The sequence below is a fragment of the Rhipicephalus microplus genome, chromosome X (genome assembly GCF_043290135.1).
Source record: "Rhipicephalus microplus isolate Deutch F79 chromosome X, USDA_Rmic, whole genome shotgun sequence".
In the NCBI taxonomy this organism is placed as follows: Eukaryota; Metazoa; Arthropoda; class Arachnida; order Ixodida; family Ixodidae; genus Rhipicephalus; species Rhipicephalus microplus.
The window spans coordinates 387,371,978-387,394,397 of NC_134710.1; the positions used below are offsets into that span (position 1 = coordinate 387,371,978).

Sequence of the window (22,420 nt, forward strand, 5' to 3'; positions counted from 1 at the left end):
TGCGCCCCTCGTAAAGATCAAGGGCACACACACGGTTGGGGGAGCAGGGTTAAGTTGGTATGTTAGTTTTAACATCACAAAACCACCATACTAATATGAGAGACGCCATAGTGGAAGGCTCCGGAAGTTTCGGCCACCTGGTATTCTTTACCGTGCACCTAAATCTGAGCAGGTGGGCCTACCGCATGGGCCTACTGCAGCCGGAGTAAGCATACTTTTTTCCGGTCTGTTCCGCCGTAGCTATATACGCACGCATACACCACTCGATAAGCACTAACGTGACTCACGCAATCTCTGATTTACGTAATCTACGGCGGGTACAAGGAAAGTGCAAGTCGAGATGTTTGATGAATTCATGTGAGTACGTGCTGCTGCTTCTCCAGCACAAGAGACGTGGAAAAGTCGCATGCTTTGAAGGCACGTTGCTCAGTGAAACAAGCCTAAGAAAGCGTTCGCTACCATCTCTTGGCGGTCTCCGCCTCTTCACCACAGCAGCATTCCTCGAGTGGGTGAACCGTGGTTGTAGAGTTGCGTATGTTCGCGTTTGTGCGCACGTGACTTCGTGCACGCAAATTCATTTGGTTGGGTATTGTTTGCTGCAGCTTACAGGGCCTGTAGAAATGCGAACCCCACTTTTGGTAGTTGTTTATTACCTTACTGTAGCTGATTGATATGTGGGGTTTAACGTCCCAAAACCACTATATAAATATGAGAGATGTCGTAGTGGAGGGCTCCGGAAATTTCAACCCCCCGGGGTTCTTTAACGTGCACCTAAATGTGAGCAAACGCGCCTACAACAGCTCCACCTACATCGAAATTGCAGCCGCCGCAGCCGGGACTCAATCCCGCGACCTGCGGGTCAGCAGTCGAGTACTACATTACTATAGTTGTGAATGCTTAGCTTTCTCGGGTGAAACTGCAACATTAATTTATTGTTCATTTATTTATGTTTTCATTTGCCTGTTAATTAGCACCCACAGCACCGACTCATATGTGTCCATAGCATTTGTTTCTGCAGAAGATGTTTCCTTCCCCTATTTGTGGACCGCAGTGCCTTCGGGGCAATACAAAGAGTCATAAACATGGTTTCATCCCTTTATTATTCCGCCTTATGCCACGTCAATTTAATAAGCATTTTTATACGAGTCTTCTTTTTCTTTTTTTGCATAGAAAGAGTAGGCGTAACACCAACTGATCGATCTATAGTGTTTTAAACTGTGTATTATAACACCTTTAAACCATTGTGTTTTTCAGTTGACCTTTGTCTCTCTTCTTTATTTTTTAGGAGAAACTCGCAGCGAGTTAATGCAATGCCAACCAAAATTTGTTGTCACTGACATCGAAACCATGAAGAAAGTGAAAGATGCTTGTGAATTCCTTTCATCAGTGGAGGTAACAAAAAATTGAATAAAGTCTGCTCCCTGTTTTTCAAGAGCAAACATTAACAGGATAGGCTCCATTTATTCATGGAAACAGAAGGAAAAGTTGCTTTCATGAGCACTTAGTTGTTCGGCAATGACACCGAAGCTAATATTATTTGGTTAAGTGCATTAGCCTATGTAATTGCCGTATGAATGAATGTCTCTTTTTTTTTCTCATTCAAGTAAAGTTCTAGTGCGCGTGTAATGCGGGGTCACGAGTATTTACTAAGCCACTCACTGATTGCATAAACACTCAGCTCTTTCCCTCGTCAACCTAAAAGGAGGAATGTACTTTTGCCCAATATAAAAGGTAGCTGCAGACACAGCTTGAATACGCAGAAAAAGTAGGAATAATGATCGATTTCATCTTGTTTTACAACTCCATGACGGCAACATTCACAAAGTTGGTGGTTTACGTGAACGCAGGAAAACTGAGGCTATGTCTTGATGGGGATAAATACACATGTAAATAAACTTTATGTGGCTAAGTTACCTATTTACAACAGTTAGAGTAATTTCCATGGGCTGTTTTATTCTAGGAAGCCTACGATATCACTAACACGGAGCTGTTTAATAAATAGCCATCCTCACAATGTCTGGTATGCTTCTGGCGATGAAATATTGGCTTCGGCTATAAATAGTCTACACGCGCACTTGATATCCACAGATTGTTTATGCAGTACTCCGATTACAAGTACGTGTAATAAATTACTGTGTTTTTTTTCTCGTGTATGATCTTTTTGGCTGACCTAAAACTATACCAAATGAGTGAAACGAGATAAACACAATTTCGGAGCTGACAGATCCATGAAATATTTCATCGCAGTTTAACAAATAGGGAATATAGTTGGAATTAAACTTTACATTGAGAAGTCTCTGGTACTCTTATTTCCATCATGCTCTGGTTCTCTTATCGACGCATTTGATACTGAAACTGGTCTAGTGGGAAAGAATTCATGTTATGCGCAAGATGCAGTGTATATTTAGCTATACCACGCATAGTTGATTGCTCCATTTTGACTACTGTACAAGGGCACGCGGAAAATTCTCCGCTTGGAATGGGGTAAGGGGGTATCAAGGAGGAGGAGGGTTACAGTCGTTCTTTTTACTTACGATCAGAACTAAAAACGACACGCTTGGTGGGAAGCTGAAGGGGGTGGTGGGGGACAGTGCGCCGTTTCTCCTATGTGCATGCTGGGCTACTTTAAGTCTGTTGAGTCGCTACGCTATGCCACGCCAAAAGGCATCGCGAGATTTCACTGAAGTGCTTTTGAAAAGTAAGTCCGAAACCAAAGCTAAAATGCATTCCAACGCAAAAAAAAACAAGCCAAAGCAAACATAAAGTGGGCAATGGGCGTACTTCTCAAAAGAAGACACTTATCTGTACCAGTAGGTGCAGCTGCAATTTCAAGCAACATAATTTATTTTTATGGTGCTGCGTTTTTTTTTCAGATGTTTTTTGTTACAAGTGGCACTTACGAAGGCGCCCTGAGTCTATCAGAATTAAAGCAGACTTCTCTGGTGGAGCAGGAAACCACCTTAAACCTTAGCGGAAGCTCGGTGTTGGCAATCTTCTTCTCCAGTGGTTCGACGGGTTTGCCAAAAGGTGTTCTTTTGACTCACCGGAACTTCATAAGCCATGTGATAGCTCAAAGGTAAGAAAAAATATATTTATATTTCCTCTCTGACTCACCGCACGCAGCTACTTATGCGTCATCTATTCGAATATTCTGAAGCGACCCTTCCTTCAAGATGCTCTTAACATCAACCAAACGGTACACAGCACCTCCCCACGAAAACTTATACACTATGCTTATGATGAATTTGCGTCAAGTATCTATTATTAACAGTTCTCACTACTGTCAAAAGCCAGCGTACTCATCCATATTATCATGGTTACAATATTTAGGCCATGGGTGGAACTTGCAGGGGAGTAACAGTTTTGGAAATATTGGAGAACGCGCTTCTGTGCTGAAAATCCAAGGTCATGTTGGCGTACAAAATTAGCCATAGATTCGTCGAGTCAATTGTCATTTCGGGTTATCGAAGGGCGACTACACAGCAGGGTTATGTGTCCAGGACTTCGCTTCAACCAAAAAAAGCCTTGAAAAAAAGTAATTTTGAAGAAGTTCGTCATAATGAGAACGAAATGCAATGTGCAGCTAAATTACGCAAGTTCATTCACCTAAAAGAATCCAGACCGAACAAAAAAAACGGTTGAGATACTTCGCCTTCAAGGATGAACGAAGCCTTATCAAGAGAACCTACATAAATCAAAGGAATAGACAGAAACGGAAACTAATATACGCATGCTTGAAACATAGCAAAAAGAAAATAGCATTTAATTATGAAATTCCAAAAAGTAATTACAGGAAAGCTCAGTCCTCATTAAAGTTCTCGCAATGCACAAGCTTTTCAGAGACTGAGATTCTAAGTGAATAGATGGATGAGTGACTCGAAGTCGACGTAAAAGAATATTAGAGCATTGTTGAAGTAAAACAAAACAGGCTGATGTAAACAGTGTTGTTGCAGGCCTTCCTAAAGGTGTACAATGAAAATGTACTATCATATTGTCTGAAACCCCAATAGGACTGTCACTCAGAAAGCACTGTCAAAAAAAAAGTAGAAAGGATGGCTATTTACTACAATCTGTATATGTCTATACGTGCGAAACATATGACAACTAATGGTTAACTTCGTTTGCCTGATGTGGTGCTCACGCGCAGCAAACAGCAGAATATTATAAAAAAAAACACTTTGCGTTTAATATTCATTTGATGTGCTACATGCCTATAAACAAGCGCATATAAAAAAGGGTATTTCAGCGGGGCACACAGCTGTGCTCTGTTGGTCCACCCGCCTTACAATCTCGAGCCGCCCGTGATACGCGATCAGCTGCATTTTTAGCACCATTAGTGATTCATTGCGCCTTCGTTTAGCAATACCATGGAACCATTTCCACTTCGTTTTCTGCAGAGGCTAGAGTCCTTCTATGGGTAACCTGCCCTAGAGTTTCCGCGCACATGCAGCACTGCCTTGTCGAACGCGGCCGGGAACACTCGGGTGTATGAACAAATATTAACGTGAGCCATGCCGCCATGCGCGATGATCAGATGAAGAAAAAGTAACTTCGCTACCGGCATTATTGTTGTATTCACGAATGTTACAACAACAAAAAGTTTTTAACAACAGTAAATCTAATCCAGGGCATACATATTTGAATCCCTCCGGCGTCGATTTCCACCAATGCACATGGCTTGGTGCTCTGGAAGAGACCACAAGTCTTTTAATTTAAACTTGCCCGGAAAACGCTCAAGAAAACACATGAAAGCTTCGGTTACGTAAGCGTCACGCCGTATATTACACATACCGTATTCAGTCGACCCCGATCATAACGTGAGGGGTGACATTTCATTCCGTCTAAGAAGAAAAAAAATGAATTTCGGTACTCGGTACACGAGGGTCGACTTTATTAGCAAAAATATGAAAGAAAAAAAACGACGCGTCACATACGAGTAAATACGGTAGTATATCTGATTGTCACATGCACAGCTCCAAGATGAATAGAAGACAATGACTGTTGGAAAAATCATGATGATCTACGGATGTTGCATTACTGACCACACAATTCATGTCAACCACGAAACCACCACAAAGTCAATTACCACCAGGTTGTTCAAAAGCCTTCTTTTTTTAGGTATCATCCTTAGACGACGTGACAATAGTTATAGCGCGAGAACAGAACGATGACGCAGAGACAAGAACGACACGGAGGACACTTGTCTCTGTGTCGTCGTTCTGTTCTCGCGCTAGAACTATCGTCATGTCATACCTACTAGCCCAAGCTGCCACACTTCTTAAACGACGGCCGAGGGCAAGCTAGTGAACTGTCTCCATACGAGGGTGAGTCGAATTCTTTAAAGCACGATCACTGCGACACGTTTGCATTTCCGCTAACCCCACAAATCTCCGCGTTACACTGACCTTTCATATGAATGTTGCCTTAGAGATTCATTCTACAATTCATTGTGAGCTTCAAAATATTATTTTTTTAGACTGCGATACGAGCATTTTGTAGGTTCACGCTAGCCGTAGAACACACCATTAAGGAAAGCACGTAGGGAAACAACTCCTGTAATATGTAGTGCAAGAGCTGCGACTACCATATACGTAAATGTGATGTTTTCGCTCAAAAAGCTGTCACTGGGCCGAATGCCACCTCAGGGCTTCCCGAGAAACTACTGATTTTGCTTCAAAGCAAGAGCATAATGAGCAACCTGCACACTATGTCGAGCTTGGCAAGAGTTATCATAACTCATTTACCTGCTAGTCTACGCTCTACAATGCTTGCACTACGTGGAAAGTACAGTCAACAAGAATAATATAAGCTATATAATATAACTATAGTTCAAAGGTATAACTATAGTTCCATGTCATAGACGTACTTCACATCGGACCGCTTCCGTCCTTTCGACAACATAGTCTCGCGAAAGCATATCCGACTGCGCGCAGCACATCGCTGAAACCATAGAGGAGAATGATCGTGGCTGGCCTGCTGCGTCACAGTTTTCAGCGAAGTGTCCAATTCTTCGCTGGTCTTGCGTGTTCCACAGTACTTGCAACACGACGCACATCGGGCAAAGCCAGGGGCTCTGCCGCACGGCGTTCACCATGCGTTTCAGCGTGCGTGACGTGTACGAGGGCGCGTTAAAACTAGAGAGACTGTATATGCTACCTAAAGGTAGGATATACAGTAACTCTAGTTAAAACGTGCCCGTATTACACCTCGCGGCGGCTCTGTGCGACTATCTGTTTTTCAGCCAGCTCGCCAGGGCGGCGCATCAAGTAAATTTTAGGCGCGCACGGAGAAAGGGTTAGTGGACCCTGGGCAGGGGCCACATGGCTGGCTTCCCATTGACGAATTTCACTAGACAAACGTCAGGAGAGTGTGGTGGCGCTGTCGTCGAGCATTTGGTTTCACATGGTAGGCAAAAGTTGGTGCATCCGCCGCAGTTGCTGCTGTGTTTTCGCTGGTGCGTGCGCTGTTTGCAGTCGTGCAATGGAGAGAAACCTGTGCACTGACTAGCGGTAACGGTATTATTTGCAAGGGAAGGCACAAGAAATATGGGCGAGAGTTTTCGGGGCAAAGCTCCTTAAAGCAGCACCCGTTCGTCCCTCGTAGTTGTAGTCGTAGTCGTAGTGTGTAACCAGTGTTACATTTCGACCGGCAAGATGGTGCCGGTGGGAGATTTCTCCTGTGCTTTGTTGAGCAATGAAAAGTTCACGGTGTGCGCGTTAACTAAAAGCCGAATGCTCCTGTATCTCATTCCCCATTAGCAGCCATTGGCATGTACATTGAGCACTATCTGACAAGCAAGGGTTGCTACGTTATACTCGCTGGGTGTAACCTCCTTAGTTTTAGAAAGGTTTAGTGAGCGTTGAGCCACAGTGCCATCCATGAGTACAATGAACTAGTATATACCATGAACTCGAGGTGGTTAAAGGTGGGAAGTAGATACGAAGCGCAAGCCGTAAAAAAGTAAAAGCCGGATTCTACTGTCTCTCATTTCCCATTAGCAGCCATTGGCATGTACATTGAACACTATCTGACAGGAAAAGGTTGCTACGTTATACTCGCTGGGCTTAACCTCCTTGGTTTCAGAACGGTTTAACGAGCGTTGGGCCGCAGTGCCATGAATACAGTGAACTAGTATATACCATGAACTCGGTGTAATTAAAGGTGGGAGGTAGACCCGAAGCGCAAGCCATAAGAAAGTGTGCGTGTGCCACCTCTCGTTTAGTCCTTGGAATGTCCACTGGATGGCGGTGCTTCTATATGGGGAAAAAATGCGAGATGGTGGTACTTGGAATGTTGAATAGATGTACGAACGGACACACAGACAGATGCATGGATGGACGCATGAACGGACACAGGGGCGGACGCATGGACGAACGCAGGGACGGACGCATGAACAGACGCACACACGGACGGGCGGATGGACGCATGGACAGTCACACAGACGGATGCATGGACGGATGGAAGCAAGAACGAATGGACGAACGAATGCTTCGCCCCACTCTCCATCATTCACTCCGTGGATATGCTGCCATTTTTAAAGGGGAGAAGCTATTTAGGGCTTCGCTTGTGGGACTCTCGTTGTAGTGCGTAACCACCGGTGGCACACCCCTGAGAGAGCGGTTCTCAGAATGTCTGCTGGATGGCGCCACTTGTATCTGATGAATGCATGATGACAAAATGTGAGATGGCTGTACTTCGAGTGTTCGCTAGATAGACGAAAGTACGGACGAACATACAGATGAACGGATGGACAGACGAACGGACAGACAGACAGAAACAGTTGTGGACGCGCGGACAGACGGACGGACAGACAGAGGGATGGCCAAACGAACAGACGCACGGACGGATAGACAGACAGACGAACGAACGGACCGATGGAAGAGCGGACGTATGGAAGGACACGTGGACAGACGCATCGACGGTCCCACGGATGGACGGACACACGAATGGACGCATGGACGGCTGGACGGACGGAAGCAAGAAAGAATGAACGGGTGGAAGCACGGACGAACCGACGAACGCTTCGCCCCCCCCCCAATCATTATTCACTCCGTAGATAAGCTGTGGTTTTTTTTTTTTCAGTCTCCTGTATACGATAAAACGCGAGAACTTGCCTTCGACGCCAATTAATAGCTATGTTTTGGATTGGCTTACCCAGCAGAAGTGATTTGCTTTGTCAAGCGCTTGTCATTGTAGCGTGCAGACTACATCTTTTATAAGCCTTAGGTGTGGGCATAGCGACCATGTTTATCGCAGAGCCCGTGAAATTTGTGGAAAGCAATGCCATATGCGAACAATTACATGGAATTTTTGGTGGTTACCATTGGTAATATAACTGCAGAAGCCTCACACGTCTCGAAAGAATCACGTTATACTTGCGTGAAGTAAAGCTGTCAGACGGTCATCAAGCATGTGCATCATTCTGCGTGGACATGGTTAATTGAAGCAGCAGAGATTGAAAGGATGACCTGGACTACACTTGTTTATATGCGGCTGCAATGACACACCTCACACACCGTGTGTCGGGCAGGCCTCTTCTGGCTGCGGTGCGCTTCACGAGTTTTTCACGTCTGTGAGAATTCACAGAAAAACAGTAATCGCCCAACTTGCCAGGTCTGTTTACGCTCTGCACGCATTTCGCGTGCTCGACTTCAGCATACGAATTGAGCCACGGCCCTGACAAGTACGTAATCGCATGTGCCCAGCATGTAGTTCAAGCATTATCGCAAGCGTATTGAGGATGAGTGCCGCCGAGATCGTGTTGATCATTTGCACGAATAAATTCTTCGGCACATTTGCTGCACGCGAGTAATTACCGACACGATTCGGGGCCATGTATTTTTACCTAGCACATTTGCATATTGTATCCTAGAGCATCTTGCTGAACTGGGTCTGTCCTTCCTGCATTCGCTAACGAATTAAAATGTACACATGTGATGCAGACTGCCACAACAGCGACAACATTTTGCAAATGAGACACATTATGATTCCCACCTTTAAATACATCATGCTTTGAGGAGCTACACATCAACAAGGCACATGTGTTGATTTCGGAGCTCTCTTGCAGCCACTGCAACTACCTCTGTTATGGCTGCCACTTGTAGCATGCGGGAGGCATCTCAACACGCAGTGCTCGGAAGCAGCTGTTGCCTCTGCTGAGCCAGTTGACACGTGATCACTTATTGGTAGCGCGTTGAGATGCCTCCTGCATCTCAACGCGCTACCAATAGCGCACTTTTTGCTAGGACAGCTGGGCGGAGCCTACGACCCGCGACGTCACTACAACAAAACATAGAATGGGTCTATATTGAACCTTGGGGTAGCAGAGTAGTGCAATTGTTTTCAAATGCCATGCACTGTGGAGAATCTGGTGCACAAGCCGCATCAACGAAAGTCATCGCCGCCCACCTAGAATCTATCAGGTTACCGCCATGCGCGTACCTCTTTAGCTACAAACTGGAGTTTTATTTGCTCTAGATTTATTACCTCATCCATTGACTATAACAGAGGCTGCCGTGAAGCACCCTCAGTCGAATTCAAGGGGTAACAATATTCAGCTGGTTACACTGCGCGCGCTTGAGCGGCCAAAGTATGTATTCTCGGAGGCTTCCAGGGGCACCAATAGATGGCGCCACGGTCAGCGCACACAGCTGTGCGGTGTTAGGGAGTTGAAATTCGTCTGCCTCCCCAACGTTTTTGTTCGCGTAGTATGAGTAATACTCGAAGCGCTTCAAAGAAAATTCATAATTTGAGATTATTAGGGCGGATCTACTAGGTTGACGAATACGATAACACAAAAATCCACCCTTAAAACTGCTCCGGGTATCGTAGAAGTCAAAAGGCCAAGTTACTCTTCAGAGTATCTCTCGCAAAACATCAGATAGAGTGAACTTCATTTTCACTCGGTATGAAACGAGAGAGTGAAACAGCTTTGTACTCTTCCTCTCATTGAGAGAGTCAAATGCCCATATACTCTTCAGGCATTACAAAGTAAAACGCGGTTATACTCCTGCTCTTGATTACCTTTAGATGCATCGGCACACCGCGAGTGATTAGTACTACCTGATAACCACACAAGCATACGTCAATTAACTCACGGCTCTCAGTCTGTAGCGCCTGCGAAGCAACTGACCGTGGCGGCGGTCAGATGTGCAACGCAGCAGAGGGTGCTAAGAATTTCTGGATCCGGACAGGCTGCCATTGGAACCTGAACTTGGCAACGTTTAACGCTAGAACCTTATCTAGTGAGGCAAGTGTTGCTGTACTATTCGAGAAGCTAGAGGGTAATAAATGAGATGTTATAGGGCTCATTCAGGTCAGGAGGACAGGTGAGGCCTTTACAGTGCTAGAGAATGGGCACGTCCTTTGCTATCTTGTCTTAGCTGACAAAAGAGAACTCGGCATGAGGTTGCTTAGCCACGAAATTATAGTTGGTAACATAGAGGAACACTATGGGAAATAATGAAAGTGTGGTAGGTATTGTAATTAAACTCAATAATAGATACGAGATATGAAGGTGGTACACGCTTATGTGCCTATGTCCAGTCATGATGACGCACCAGTTGAAAGCTTCTATGAAGACATGGTATCGGCAATTAGTTAGGTAAATACACAGTATACTATACTGATGGGATACTTCAATGCAAAAGTAGGCAAGAAACTGGCTGCAGATCAGGTAGTGGGCAATTATGGCATCGGTACTGGAAATACCAGAGAAAAGCTACTTGTAGAATTAGCAGAACGCAATCATTTGCAGATGTTAAATACCTTCTACCGAAAGCGAGAGAACCGTAAGTGGGCATCGAGGAGTCCTATTGGCGAAAATAAGAACAAAATAAACTTTATACGGAGTGCACACGCCGGAATCGTGCAACATGTGGGAGTGCTTGGCAATGTACGTTGCAGTGAGTATGGAATGGTACAGTCCCGAATTCACCTAGACTTGAAGAAGGAACGACAGAAACTATTAAGCAAGCAGCCAGTCGATGAGTTAGCACTGAGAAGAAAAGTACATGAATTCAGAGTATCACTGCAGAACAAGTATTCGGCTCTTATCGAGGAATCGAGCCTTAGCGTTGACGAAATGAATGATAATCTGACGAGTATCATTACGGAGTGTGCAGTGGAAGTTTGAGGTACTGTAGTTAGACAAGACACTGGCAAGGTGTCCCAGGAAACCAAAAATCTCATTAAGAAGCGTCGAAGCATGAAAGCCTAAAGTACGACAAAAGAGAGCTGGTAGAGCTTTCAAAGTTGATTATTAAGCGTAAGGTATCCGATGTAAGAAGGTATAACATAGATAGATTTGAACAGGCTCTGAAAAACAGAGGACGAGTCAAAACAGTGAAGAGAGAACTTGAGATAGGCAAAAACCAGACGTATGCACTATGGGACAAGGAAGGAAAAGTAACTACCAATATGGATAGGATAGTAAAATTAGCGGAGGAGTTTTACAGAGATCTATGCCATAGCCAGCACAACCATAACCTTAATATAAGAATTAGCAATAATCCAGATAACAACCCCCCCCCCCCAGTAATGGTAAAAGAAGCCAGAATAACCTTGCAGAGCATCAAAAGAGGCAAAGCTGCTGGTGACAATCAGGTGACATCAGATCTGCTGAAAGATGGAGGACAGATTGTGTTAGAAAAACTATCAACCCTGTTTAGGAGGTGTCGCCTGACAAGAACAGTACCAGAATCTTGAAAGAATGCTTACATCATCCTAATACATAAGAAAGGAGATGACAAGGACTTGAAGAATTATAGGCCTATCAGCTTGCTCTCCGTAGTATACAAGCTATTTATAAAAGTAATTGCTAACAGGACTAAGACAACGTTAAAATTCAATCAACCAAACGAATAAGCAGGATTTCGAGCAGGCTACTCAACAATAGACCACATTCATACTATCAATCAGGTAATAAATAAGAGTGGGCAACGTGGCAGCACGTTGACAGCAATGCTGAACGGGCACGTCTTCTTTCTTGTGCAGATTTTGACTGTCGCCTTTGGTGAGCATGCGCTTGCCGTGGAAAATGCTTCCATCCGGTTGGAATCGCCAGCTGCCGCAGCTCGAGAGGAAAACGACGCATTCACTGTTTCGACAATCTGCGATTTCATCGAGCCGATGCAGTATGAGCGTGTGGAAGCTACTGATTACAGCGTTTCCTTCGGAGTGGCGTCACGACTTGACAGCTACTTATACCGGCCGACGTCCCTCTGGCACTTCAGTGGGCAACGTGGCAGCACGTTGACAGCAATGCTGAACGGGCACGTCTTCTTTCTTGTGCAGATTTTGACTGTCGCCTTTGGTGAGCATGCGCTTGCCGTGGAAAATGCTTCCATCCGGTTGGAATCGCCAGCTGCCGCAGCTCGAGAGGAAAACGACGCATTCACTGTTTCGACAATCTGCGATTTCATCGAGCCGATGCAGTATGAGCGTGTGGAAGCTACTGATTACAGCGTTTCCTTCGGAGTGACGTCACGACTTGACAGCTACTTATACCGGCCGACGTCCCTCTGGCACTTCAGTGGGCAACGTGGCAGCACGTTGACAGCAATGCTGAACGGGCACGTCTTCTTTCTTGTGCAGATTTTGACTGTCGCCTTTGGTGAGCATGCGCTTGCCGTGGAAAATGCTTCCATCCGGTTGGAATCGCCAGCTGCCGCAGCTCGAGAGGAAAACGACGCATTCACTGTTTCGACAATCTGCGATTTCATCGAGCCGATGCAGTATGAGCGTGTGGAAGCTACTGATTACAGCGTTTCCTTCGGAGTGACGTCACGACTTGACAGCTACTTATACCGGCCGACGTCCCTCTGGCACTTCAGTGGGCAACGTGGCAGCACGTTGACAGCAATGCTGAACGGGCACGTCTTCTTTCTTGTGCAGATTTTGACTGTCGCCTTTGGTGAGCATGCGCTTGCCGTGGAAAATGCTTCCATCCGGTTGGAATCGCCAGCTGCCGCAGCTCGAGAGGAAAACGACGCATTCACTGTTTCGACAATCTGCGATTTCATCGAGCCGATGCAGTATGAGCGTGTGGAAGCTACTGATTACAGCGTTTCCTTCGGAGTGACGTCACGACTTGACAGCTACTTATACCGGCCGACGTCCCTCTGGCACTTCAGTGGGCAACGTGGCAGCACGTTGACAGCAATGCTGAACGGGCACGTCTTCTTTCTTGTGCAGGTTAGTTATCTGCCCAATGCCAAGTGTGTTCGTAGTAATAATGTTTGCTTAGTGCTGCTACCTTGCCCACATGTGCTAAATGATGTTTGTTCCATTTTGTGCGTTTTTGTTGACTTGATTGTACAATGTGGGGATGTCGAGCAAAATCCGGGGCCTGATTCTGATAGTGATGAAGGGGTAACCGAGTTCAAAGCATCGCTCTCCGGTTTAAGTGATCGCGACCTGATACTCAATGTTCTAACAGGACAGAAAGCAATTATCAAGCGCATGAATGACTTCAGTGCTGCGCAGAAAACATTATCTGACACACTAACTAATGTAAGGGTAGGCTTGATTCGTTGGAATCGTCTCTTGCCAATTTATCCTTGACGCAAGGCAAACTGGAAGCCGTTGAATCCGAAGTTAGCAATCTGCAAAAAATGGTTGTTGCTATGGTGGATAAAATTGATGATCTAGAAAATCGCAGTCGTCGTAACAACATTATTATTCACGGTTTTGAAGAACCTGCTAGCGAAACTCCTGCATCATTACGGGAGAGCGTAACTCAAACTTTTTTGCTCGACCAGCTCGGCCTTACTATATCAGGAATAGAAAGATGTCACAGACTTGGTAGTAAACGGCCTGATAAAACGCGGCCTGTCATCGTGAAATTACTTGACTTCCGTGAAAAACTTACAATTCTAAAAAACTGCGCTAAGCTCAAGGGATCAAACTACTATGTCACAGAAGACTTTTCTCAGAAAGTGAGAAATATTAGATCAAAATTGTGGGACTGCACCGCAGAATATAGAAAAAACAAACAGCGAGTGAGGCTTATCTTCGACAAAGTGTCCATTAATGATGTTCTTTACATGTGGGACGAAACCAGTGGTTCTATTGTTCGTGTTCCTAAACGCCATCATACATGACGAACAACCGGTTGCAATTCCTTAAAGCTGCTTAATGTGAACTGTCGAAGCATAGTGAATAAGGGTCTTGATCTTGAACACTTGGTGGCAATTCATGAGCCTGATGTTATCGCGCTTACTGAAACCTGGCTGCACAGTGGTGTTTATGATAACGAATTCACTCCCCCAAATTTTTATGTTTATCGTCGTGATCGCAACTCTCGTGGTGGGGGAGTTGCCCTTCTCTTCAAGAAAAATTTGAACGTGGCCAAAATGTCTGATGCTGTAGACGTTGAAGCACTCTTCTGTAAGCTGTTTCATGAGGGCCAAAATGTGATTGTTGGTGTTGTATACCGACCACCAGCGAGTGATTTAGAAGTACTAGAGAATCTTAGAAAGTACATTGATTGCAATACAACTGAACAATAAATTTATTTTGTGTGGTGATTTTAACCTCCCCGGCATTAACTGGAACACTCTTTCGGCTGACAGAAGCGACGCAAATAATAATGAAGCATTAATTGATATTGCATTTCAATTTGGTTTAACCCAACTTGTTAAAGACTTCACACGTGTTCACGGAACTAGTAAATCTGTGCTTGACCTTGTTTTTGTTAGTTCAAGTATTCGTGGTGATTCGAAATGTGAAATAGTTGAGGGAATTTCCGACCATAAATGTGTTTTAATAGAGTTCTCTTCATTACTGCAGAAACCCATCTTTAACGTATCTCATTTTCCTGACTTCTCAGCTGCTGATGATACGTCGATATTAGACAGACTGGAAATAGCCTACGATGAACTTTGCAGTAGTATGATCACTGAAGAGTATGACGTCAATTCATTATGGCTGAAATTCAAAAATACAATTCACGCCTGCATTCAGCTCTTTGTACCAGTCAAGTATCGAAAAATCAATTCTGCGAATCCTTGGATAACGCGTGATAGCATTCACATTAAAAGAAAACTAAACCGTGCAAGGAAAGAAATTAAGAAGAACAGTAGTCAAAAACGTATCGCTGAAGTGGCAATGCTCTCTCGTGAACTTAAGAAAAAGATGAAGCAGGAACGTTTCAACTTCTATAACATTCGTTTGAGCACGCTGGTAAAGGAGGCACCAGCTAAGTTTTGGAGGACCATCACACCGTAGTCCTCAAGTACTAATACATTTAACATAGGCAATGATTTCACATCCGATGCTGCTAAGATTTCTGATGCGTTCAACACCCACTTTGAATCCGTTTTTTCCAAAGATAATGGTAGCATACCCTTATTTGACAAATTCCAGACATTACCTCCGATTGAAGATTTGGAAATAACAGAAAGTGGAATATTTAACCTCTTGCTTAATCTAGATGTGAAAAAGTCATATGGACCCGATAATATACCTAATGCATTCCTTAAACGATACGCTGAGTGGTCATCTAAATTTTTGTTAATTATTTACCGTACATCCCTTTCGACGGGTACTTTGCCTGATGACTGGAGAATTTCCAAGATAAAACCACTGTTTAAAAATGGCGATAAGCAGCTTATTTCTAACTATCGACCTATAGCTTTAACATGCACGTGTTGTAAAATTCTCGAGCATCTTATTCATAAGCATATTACGCTTTTCTTGGAAAATTACTCAATATTAACACCAATGCAACATGGGTTCCGTCACGGCTTTTCTACTGTAACTCAACTGGTTGAAATGACACATGACTTCGCCGCAGCTATTAATGAGAGAAAACAGATAGACGTAATTTTTTTAGATTTTGCTAAAGCATTTGACAAGATTTCCCATTCTAAATTGCTCATTAAACTGAACACATTATTAAAAAACAGGAAACTGTGTAGCTGGATTAAATCGTATCTAACATCCCGGCAGCAATACGTTGTTTTTAAAGACACTCCATCAAACATGTTACCTGTTGGCTCAGGGGTTCCCCAGGGCTCCGTGCTTGGCCCGTTGTTGTTTTTGGTGTTCATAAATGATATTGTTGATAATTGCAGGGTTAAAATACGATTATATGCAGATGATTGTGCGTTGTATTCACTTATTCACACAGTTGAAGACCAAGTTAAGCTTAACACAGAAATTGAGAAACTCATGAAGTGGTGTAATTCTTGGCAAATGTGTGTAAACTATCAAAAAAGTGTGGCCATGTCGATAACAAATAAGAAGTGTCCCCTTGTTTACAATTATGCAGCTGATGGAAACATCCTAAATCGAGTAACAGAGTACAAGTATCTAGGCTTGCATATATGTAGCAACCTCCACTGGGATCGACATATCGACTACATATCTAATAATGCAATGATGAAATTACATTTTTTGAGACGTTCTCTTCGCTATTCATCATACGACACTAAAATTCTGGCGTACAAATCTCTTATCCAACCCATTTTGGATTATGGAAACATTATCTGGGATCCTTACACCAATGTCAATATCCATAAACTAGATAGAATCCAAAACAAGGCTGTCCGATTTATTTTCAAGAAATACGGCCCAACATCAGTCTCTGAATTAGTTGCCAAAGCGGGATTCAAACGGACTTCAGAAAGAAATAGAATTTCTCGTTTGTTGTTCTTCTTTAAGATAGTTAATGGTCGAATAAATAGTAACACAGGTGAATACTTAAAGTTCTCTTCCGGTTACTCTACCAGACAACGTCATAAACACACTGTCGTTCCTTTCCAGCCCAATAATAATACTTTCAAGTATTCCTTTTTTCCGCGCACTGCCAAAGAATGGAATGAGCTTGACAGCAAAATTATTGAAACAGACAGTATCGAGGCATTTGAAAAATTTATATCTGACTAGTGTTTTTTTTTTCTTCGTGAAACATTTTTTATGTTGTTTGAAGTGCTTTGTTCTGTGTTGACTGCAGTATTGTACTGTTGATTTTGTTGTACTATGTACACCCACTCTGCTATGGCCCCATGTTGGGGCTAGCAGTATTGCTAAATAAATAAAAAAAATAATAAATAAATAATAATAGAAAAATGCCCAGAATATAGCCAACCACTATACATAGCCTTCATAGATTACGAGAAGGCGTTTGATTCAGTAGAAATATCAGTAGTCATGCAGACACAGCGGAATCAGGGCGTCGACGAAGCATTTATAAACATCCTGGAAGAAATCGACAAGGGAACATCTGCTACAATAGTGCTTCATAAAGAAAGCAACAGAATACCATTCAAGAAGGTTGTAGAGCAGGGGGATACATCTCCCCAATGCTATTTACCGCGTGCTTTCAGGAGACTTTCAAGGGCCTCGAATTGAAACAGGCATAAAAGTTAATGGAGAGTACTTTAGTAACCTGCGCTTCACCAATGACATCGCATTGCCGAGTAACTCAAGGGATGAATTACAGCTCATGATTACGGAGTTAGACAAGTAGAGCACAAAAGTAGGTCTTAAAATTACTCTGCAGAAAATGAAAGTAATGTACAACAACTTCGGAAGAGAGAAGCGCTTCGAGATATGTAATAGTGCACTTGAAGTTGTGAAAGACTATGTATACTTAGGACATGTAATAACCGCGGAGCGGAACCACGAGACTGAAGTAACTAGAAGAATAAGAATGGCGTGGAGCACATTTAGCAAGCACTCTCAAATCATGACAGGTAGATGGCCACTATACCTCAAGAGGAAGGTATATAACAGCTGCATCTTGCCGGTACTTAGCTACGGAGCAGAAACCTGGAGACTTACAAAGAAGGTTTCGCTTAAATTGAGGAAGACGCAGCGAGCAATGGAAAGGACAATGATAGGTGTAACCTTGAGAGACAAGAAGAGAGCAAAGTGAATTAGAGAACAAACCGGGGTTAAGGATATCATAGCTTAAATCAAGAAGAAGAAATGGACATGGGCCGGGCATATAGCACGTAGACAGAATAACCGCTTGTCAGTAAGGGTAAATAACTGGATTCCTAGACAAGGCAAGCGAATTAGAGGGAGACAGAGGGTTAGGTGGGCATATGAGATTAAGAAGTTTGCGGGTATCATTTGGCAGCAGCAAGCACCGGACCGAGTTGACAGGCGGAACATGAGTAGGCCTTTGTCCTGCAGTGAACGTAGTCAGGCTGATGATGACGATGATATGCAGTAATAAAAACATACTGCGTTAGAGGAGATTCACAAAAAGGTGACAGTTTTCAGTGTGTGCCAGTGAATTTCAGCGCACTCAAAGGTATTCGCAACTCTTACTATCCACGTTTTTAGATTTGGATCTGTGTAGTGAAATAAGCGACTACTACCTCGTTCAATCAGTCACGATCGAAACTCAACGCAAACGGCTATAACCTTCTCATATCAATATTCATGTTTTTCGCTACGACCATCGCACACGGGGGTCGCTGCCGTAAGCCTAACGTACGGTACGGCTACAGCGAATATTTGTGATTTTATTTGTAGAACGGTAAAAAGAATGACCGAAAATATGTCGCAGGTAGTGAAAACAAAATTAAGTTGTTTAGTGCACACTTGAGAAGCCCGATGTTTCGTACGCAGAAATGACTAACCACTTAGCAAGTCAGTGCAAATGACGTTCATATAATCGATTGCGCTACTCTTCCTTTTTGTACTGTAAAAACGTGTATGATAGACATTCTAAACTAACGAAGCACAAAACGAACACAGTAAAAACATTTGCTACATCCCGGCTGGTTTTGAGCTGCGTGGAGACACTCGCCCTGCCGTGGTAGTCAAGTGGCTAAAGTACTCGGCTGCTGACCCGCAGGTCGCGGGATCAAATCGCGGCTTCGGTGGCTGCATTTCTGATGTAGGCGGAAATTATGTAGGCCCAGGTGGTCAGATTTAGGTGCACGTTAAAGAACCCCAGGTAGTCGAAATTTCCGGAGCCCTCTACTACGGCGTCTCTCATAATCATATGGTGGTTTTGGGACGTTAAACCCCACATATCAATCATTGTGGAGACACTCAAGTATAGCGTCTAAACAAGAAAATGCAGACATAACACCAACAATATTTATGACATAAAAAACACTCATATGCGGTTTGTCAGTGTGGTATAGTGGTTAGCGTGTCAAACTAGCAACGTGCAGTGCACTAAGGTCGAAGGTTCGAGTGCCACTCGAGAATGTTTTGTTTTGACATTTCACTTTTTTTCGTAGTGCTCGTATATGGTCATTCTCACAATCCACGTGCGCAGATATCGGTCAAAAACAATTAAACGCGCTATTTCGGCTCGAATTCTACTAGTTTTTTTTTTGAAGTGTAGTACTACTTTCTTGGGTGGTGTTATGCTAGTCTGCTTCGAATGTTATTCTGTTGAGGGGTAGTGCTTTGACACCAGCTCTGGAGGAATCACTGTACTCTGCCTCAACAAGAGGTTATTTACTCCGAAAAATAGAGTGAAATATGGGACAGGAAAGTACTCTCCCAAAGAGAGTGCCCAGCGCTTTCTTAGTGTTTAAAATGTACCTGTTGCAGGAGGTGAATGTCGTGAAAACGGATCTACTCGGCAGCACTCAAATCCCAGTCAAGTTCCACTCACGCGCACTAGTAGTTTCTCCAGTTCAATGTGCACACCGATCAGTTTTCGCGGAAGTAAGAATTGCGTGCACATTTTACTCGGATTCTACAACATCCCAAATAACTCATCTGGAAGAGTTACACCTTTTCTAAAGCATCGAAATTCATTATAGCAAATGCGAGTATGTCATTTCAAAAAAAAACGTTGCTTCGGATTTAATAATTTCGTTTAGAATAAGGAACCTAAGCAATCGCAGTTGCCACTGTTCCTTTGACACAAAATAATATAGACTTTCAACTTCCTCCACAAATGTCTTTAGTACTCATACAATACAGTATCAGATGCAACAGCCACGAAGCATGAGTGCGTTCTCATAACAATGGACTCGAGCCTCTTTGCAATTTCAGTGACTGTAACTTCAGTGCTGACAATTGAGGGAGCAGTTGTGAAATGAATAATATGAAAGCTGTGAAATGAAAAGAGCGACGAAGGCTGTAAAATGCGAACTCAACTGTTCCAGTTCTGCGTTCTAGAATGTTTTCGTCTCTTTCGTCACGACGTTCTTATAATAATTCAACCTCTTCAACGTTACATTGAACAGTGAATACATAACCGCCACGAAATGCGTGAAAATATTTTATTTATCCTCTACTTAGGGCTGATCCTGGCATTTTATTTATTTATTTTGACTTCTTTGCACCTTTGCATAATAAACCACTTGAATATTGCGTCAAAGCTTCATAGGCGATATTTTCCAGGGAGAATATCCGAGTTAGTGCATATTAGTTGGCGACAAACACACACACACACACACACACACGCACGCACACACGCACGCACACGCACGCACACGCACACACATGCACACGCACACGCTTACGTACAGGCACACGCACGCACGCACACACGCACGCACACGCACGCAAAAGTTGCCCCGTTCCGCAGCCGACAAGCATATGTTCACGTTCACACCCCCACAGCCACTGGCTCCAAATGCTCTTGCATCCACGAGTTTTGGCACCACCTTGTCGTTTTTTATCTTAATGTTTTTTTCTAATTCACTTCTTATATCTAGTTTTCTTCTAGTGCCTGCCTTTAGGTCTTTGGCACCTTCGTCATTAGTTTTGGTTATTTCCGAACGTTGTCGTGCTATGGTGTCGTGCATTCTCCCGCAAGGCCATGTGGAACTGTTGTTCGCTTTCGTAAAACAGCCCGAGCCCCCCTTTCATTGAAGAAGTTCAGCTGTTTGTTTTTATTTGTGTCTGGAACGGCACACAGACTGAAACTTACATCAGCAAAACATGAAGAGGCAAAAAGGTGCCGAAAAGCAGCTGGTGGGCGACAAGAGTTTATATTTCAAACAAATATATACTGGCAGCAGGCACACACGTTTAGAGCCTCTAGCCGGGAGCCTTGAGGAGAGTCGTTTTGGAAAGAGCCGCGGTAGGAACAAACATGGCATAAACGCTCTGTTATTATATTCATGTCTTTTTACTATAATTTTTTTGTGAATGTTGTTTTCTTGCGCCTCCATCTTGAGCACCCGACTTTTGGTTTATGTGTCTATTCACAATAAAACAGTTTGTTCGGCATTTTCATGTTAGCCTCTCCACGGGCACTGGCGAATCCCGATAGCACTCCAACGCACTTGTCTTCTGGCAGTCTCCGTCACGCGGTTCTCTCATGCATTACTGTTTATTTGTTCTACTATGTATCGTCGACAAATTGGCACCTGTGCTCGCTCAAACGAAGGCACATGAACTCGACTGCCCTACAGCAGTCGTGGTTTTTGCGATATGTAAACATAAAAACGTAAACATAAAAACTTGTCTCAACATGCAAACATAAAAAACATGTCTCACCGCTGGGTCGTTCGGCAAACTGTGCATACTAACGTCATCCCCGGTCTTGAAATCACAACCTTTGACAGCACAAGAAGTGGGTGGCATCGCGAAACAGAGATGCGGTGATCGGAAAAACAATGAAAGCACACTCGCATCCTTTCGAATACACCAGAGGTGTCTCAGCGCTCGATCACTGTAGATGTGACAACGAAAAATCGCAGCGAAATGGACAGCGCACAGCACAACTACGAATGACGCCGGTCGGCGGCGCACCGCTATACAGGCAGTCGAGAAGGTGCGCCGGTCGCGCTTTCTTCCACTTTATTTTTGTCGTTACCTCAACGACACGCATTTACAAGACGTCCCAGTTTGCTGTGCGCCTGACTTGAAACGTCAAGCGCTGTGCCTGACGGTGGAGCTGCCTTCCAGGAACCGGGAGATGAAAACTTTAAATCTAATTAAAGTATTTTATACGTGTTGCCTGGTTCCGGTGTGGGAAGAACGTTAACACTGCATTCCAAGGAAACGAAAAACGTCTGTTCTGCCGCACCTCGAAATAGTGTCAATATTCGTTTAAGGCTCGTTCACACCGAAGGCGCGGCGGCCAAAGCGGCGAGGCGGCAACGCGGAAAGCGGGAAATGCCTCCTCTCCAGGCAGCCAAAGCAGACGAAAAACCACGCGGCAAGGGCGATCGCTCTCGGAGCTATTTTTTGCCGCCTGCCAAGGCTTGCCGCTTTGCCGAAGCCAATCAGAACGCCACCCAACAGAGGCGCGGTGGTGGCGCGGGTGTACGTTTCGGAAAAGCACCAACAACGCGTCACATGAACACGTGCGCGAAAGCGCGAGATGCCCTCCTATTTTGCCACGCGGCGATCCATAGGAGGCGGGCGGTCTGAACAGGCTCACGCACGCGCTGCCTCGCCACTTCGAAAAACCCACTTAGCCACTTTGACGCGCTGTTCTCGGTGTGAACGATTCTTTAGTGTGAACGATCCCTACCAGCTG

General features: G+C 44.2%; 1 protein-coding gene across 2 annotated transcripts in view; it reads left to right on the forward strand.

The window, feature by feature from the left end:
• LOC119161028 (uncharacterized) overlaps window positions 1-22,420 on the forward strand; it is a 126,296-nt gene that overhangs the window by 54,606 nt on the left and 49,270 nt on the right. For both annotated transcript variants that reach the window (XR_012887533.1, XM_075880082.1), the window contains exons 4-5: window positions 1,286-1,392; window positions 2,874-3,076. Coding sequence is in view for 1 of the 2 variants with exons in the window: in XM_075880082.1 (XP_075736197.1) it covers window positions 1,286-1,392; window positions 2,874-3,076 (310 nt within the window). In the remaining variant the exon portion in view is untranslated. The remainder of the gene's footprint in view (window positions 1-1,285; window positions 1,393-2,873; window positions 3,077-22,420) is intronic.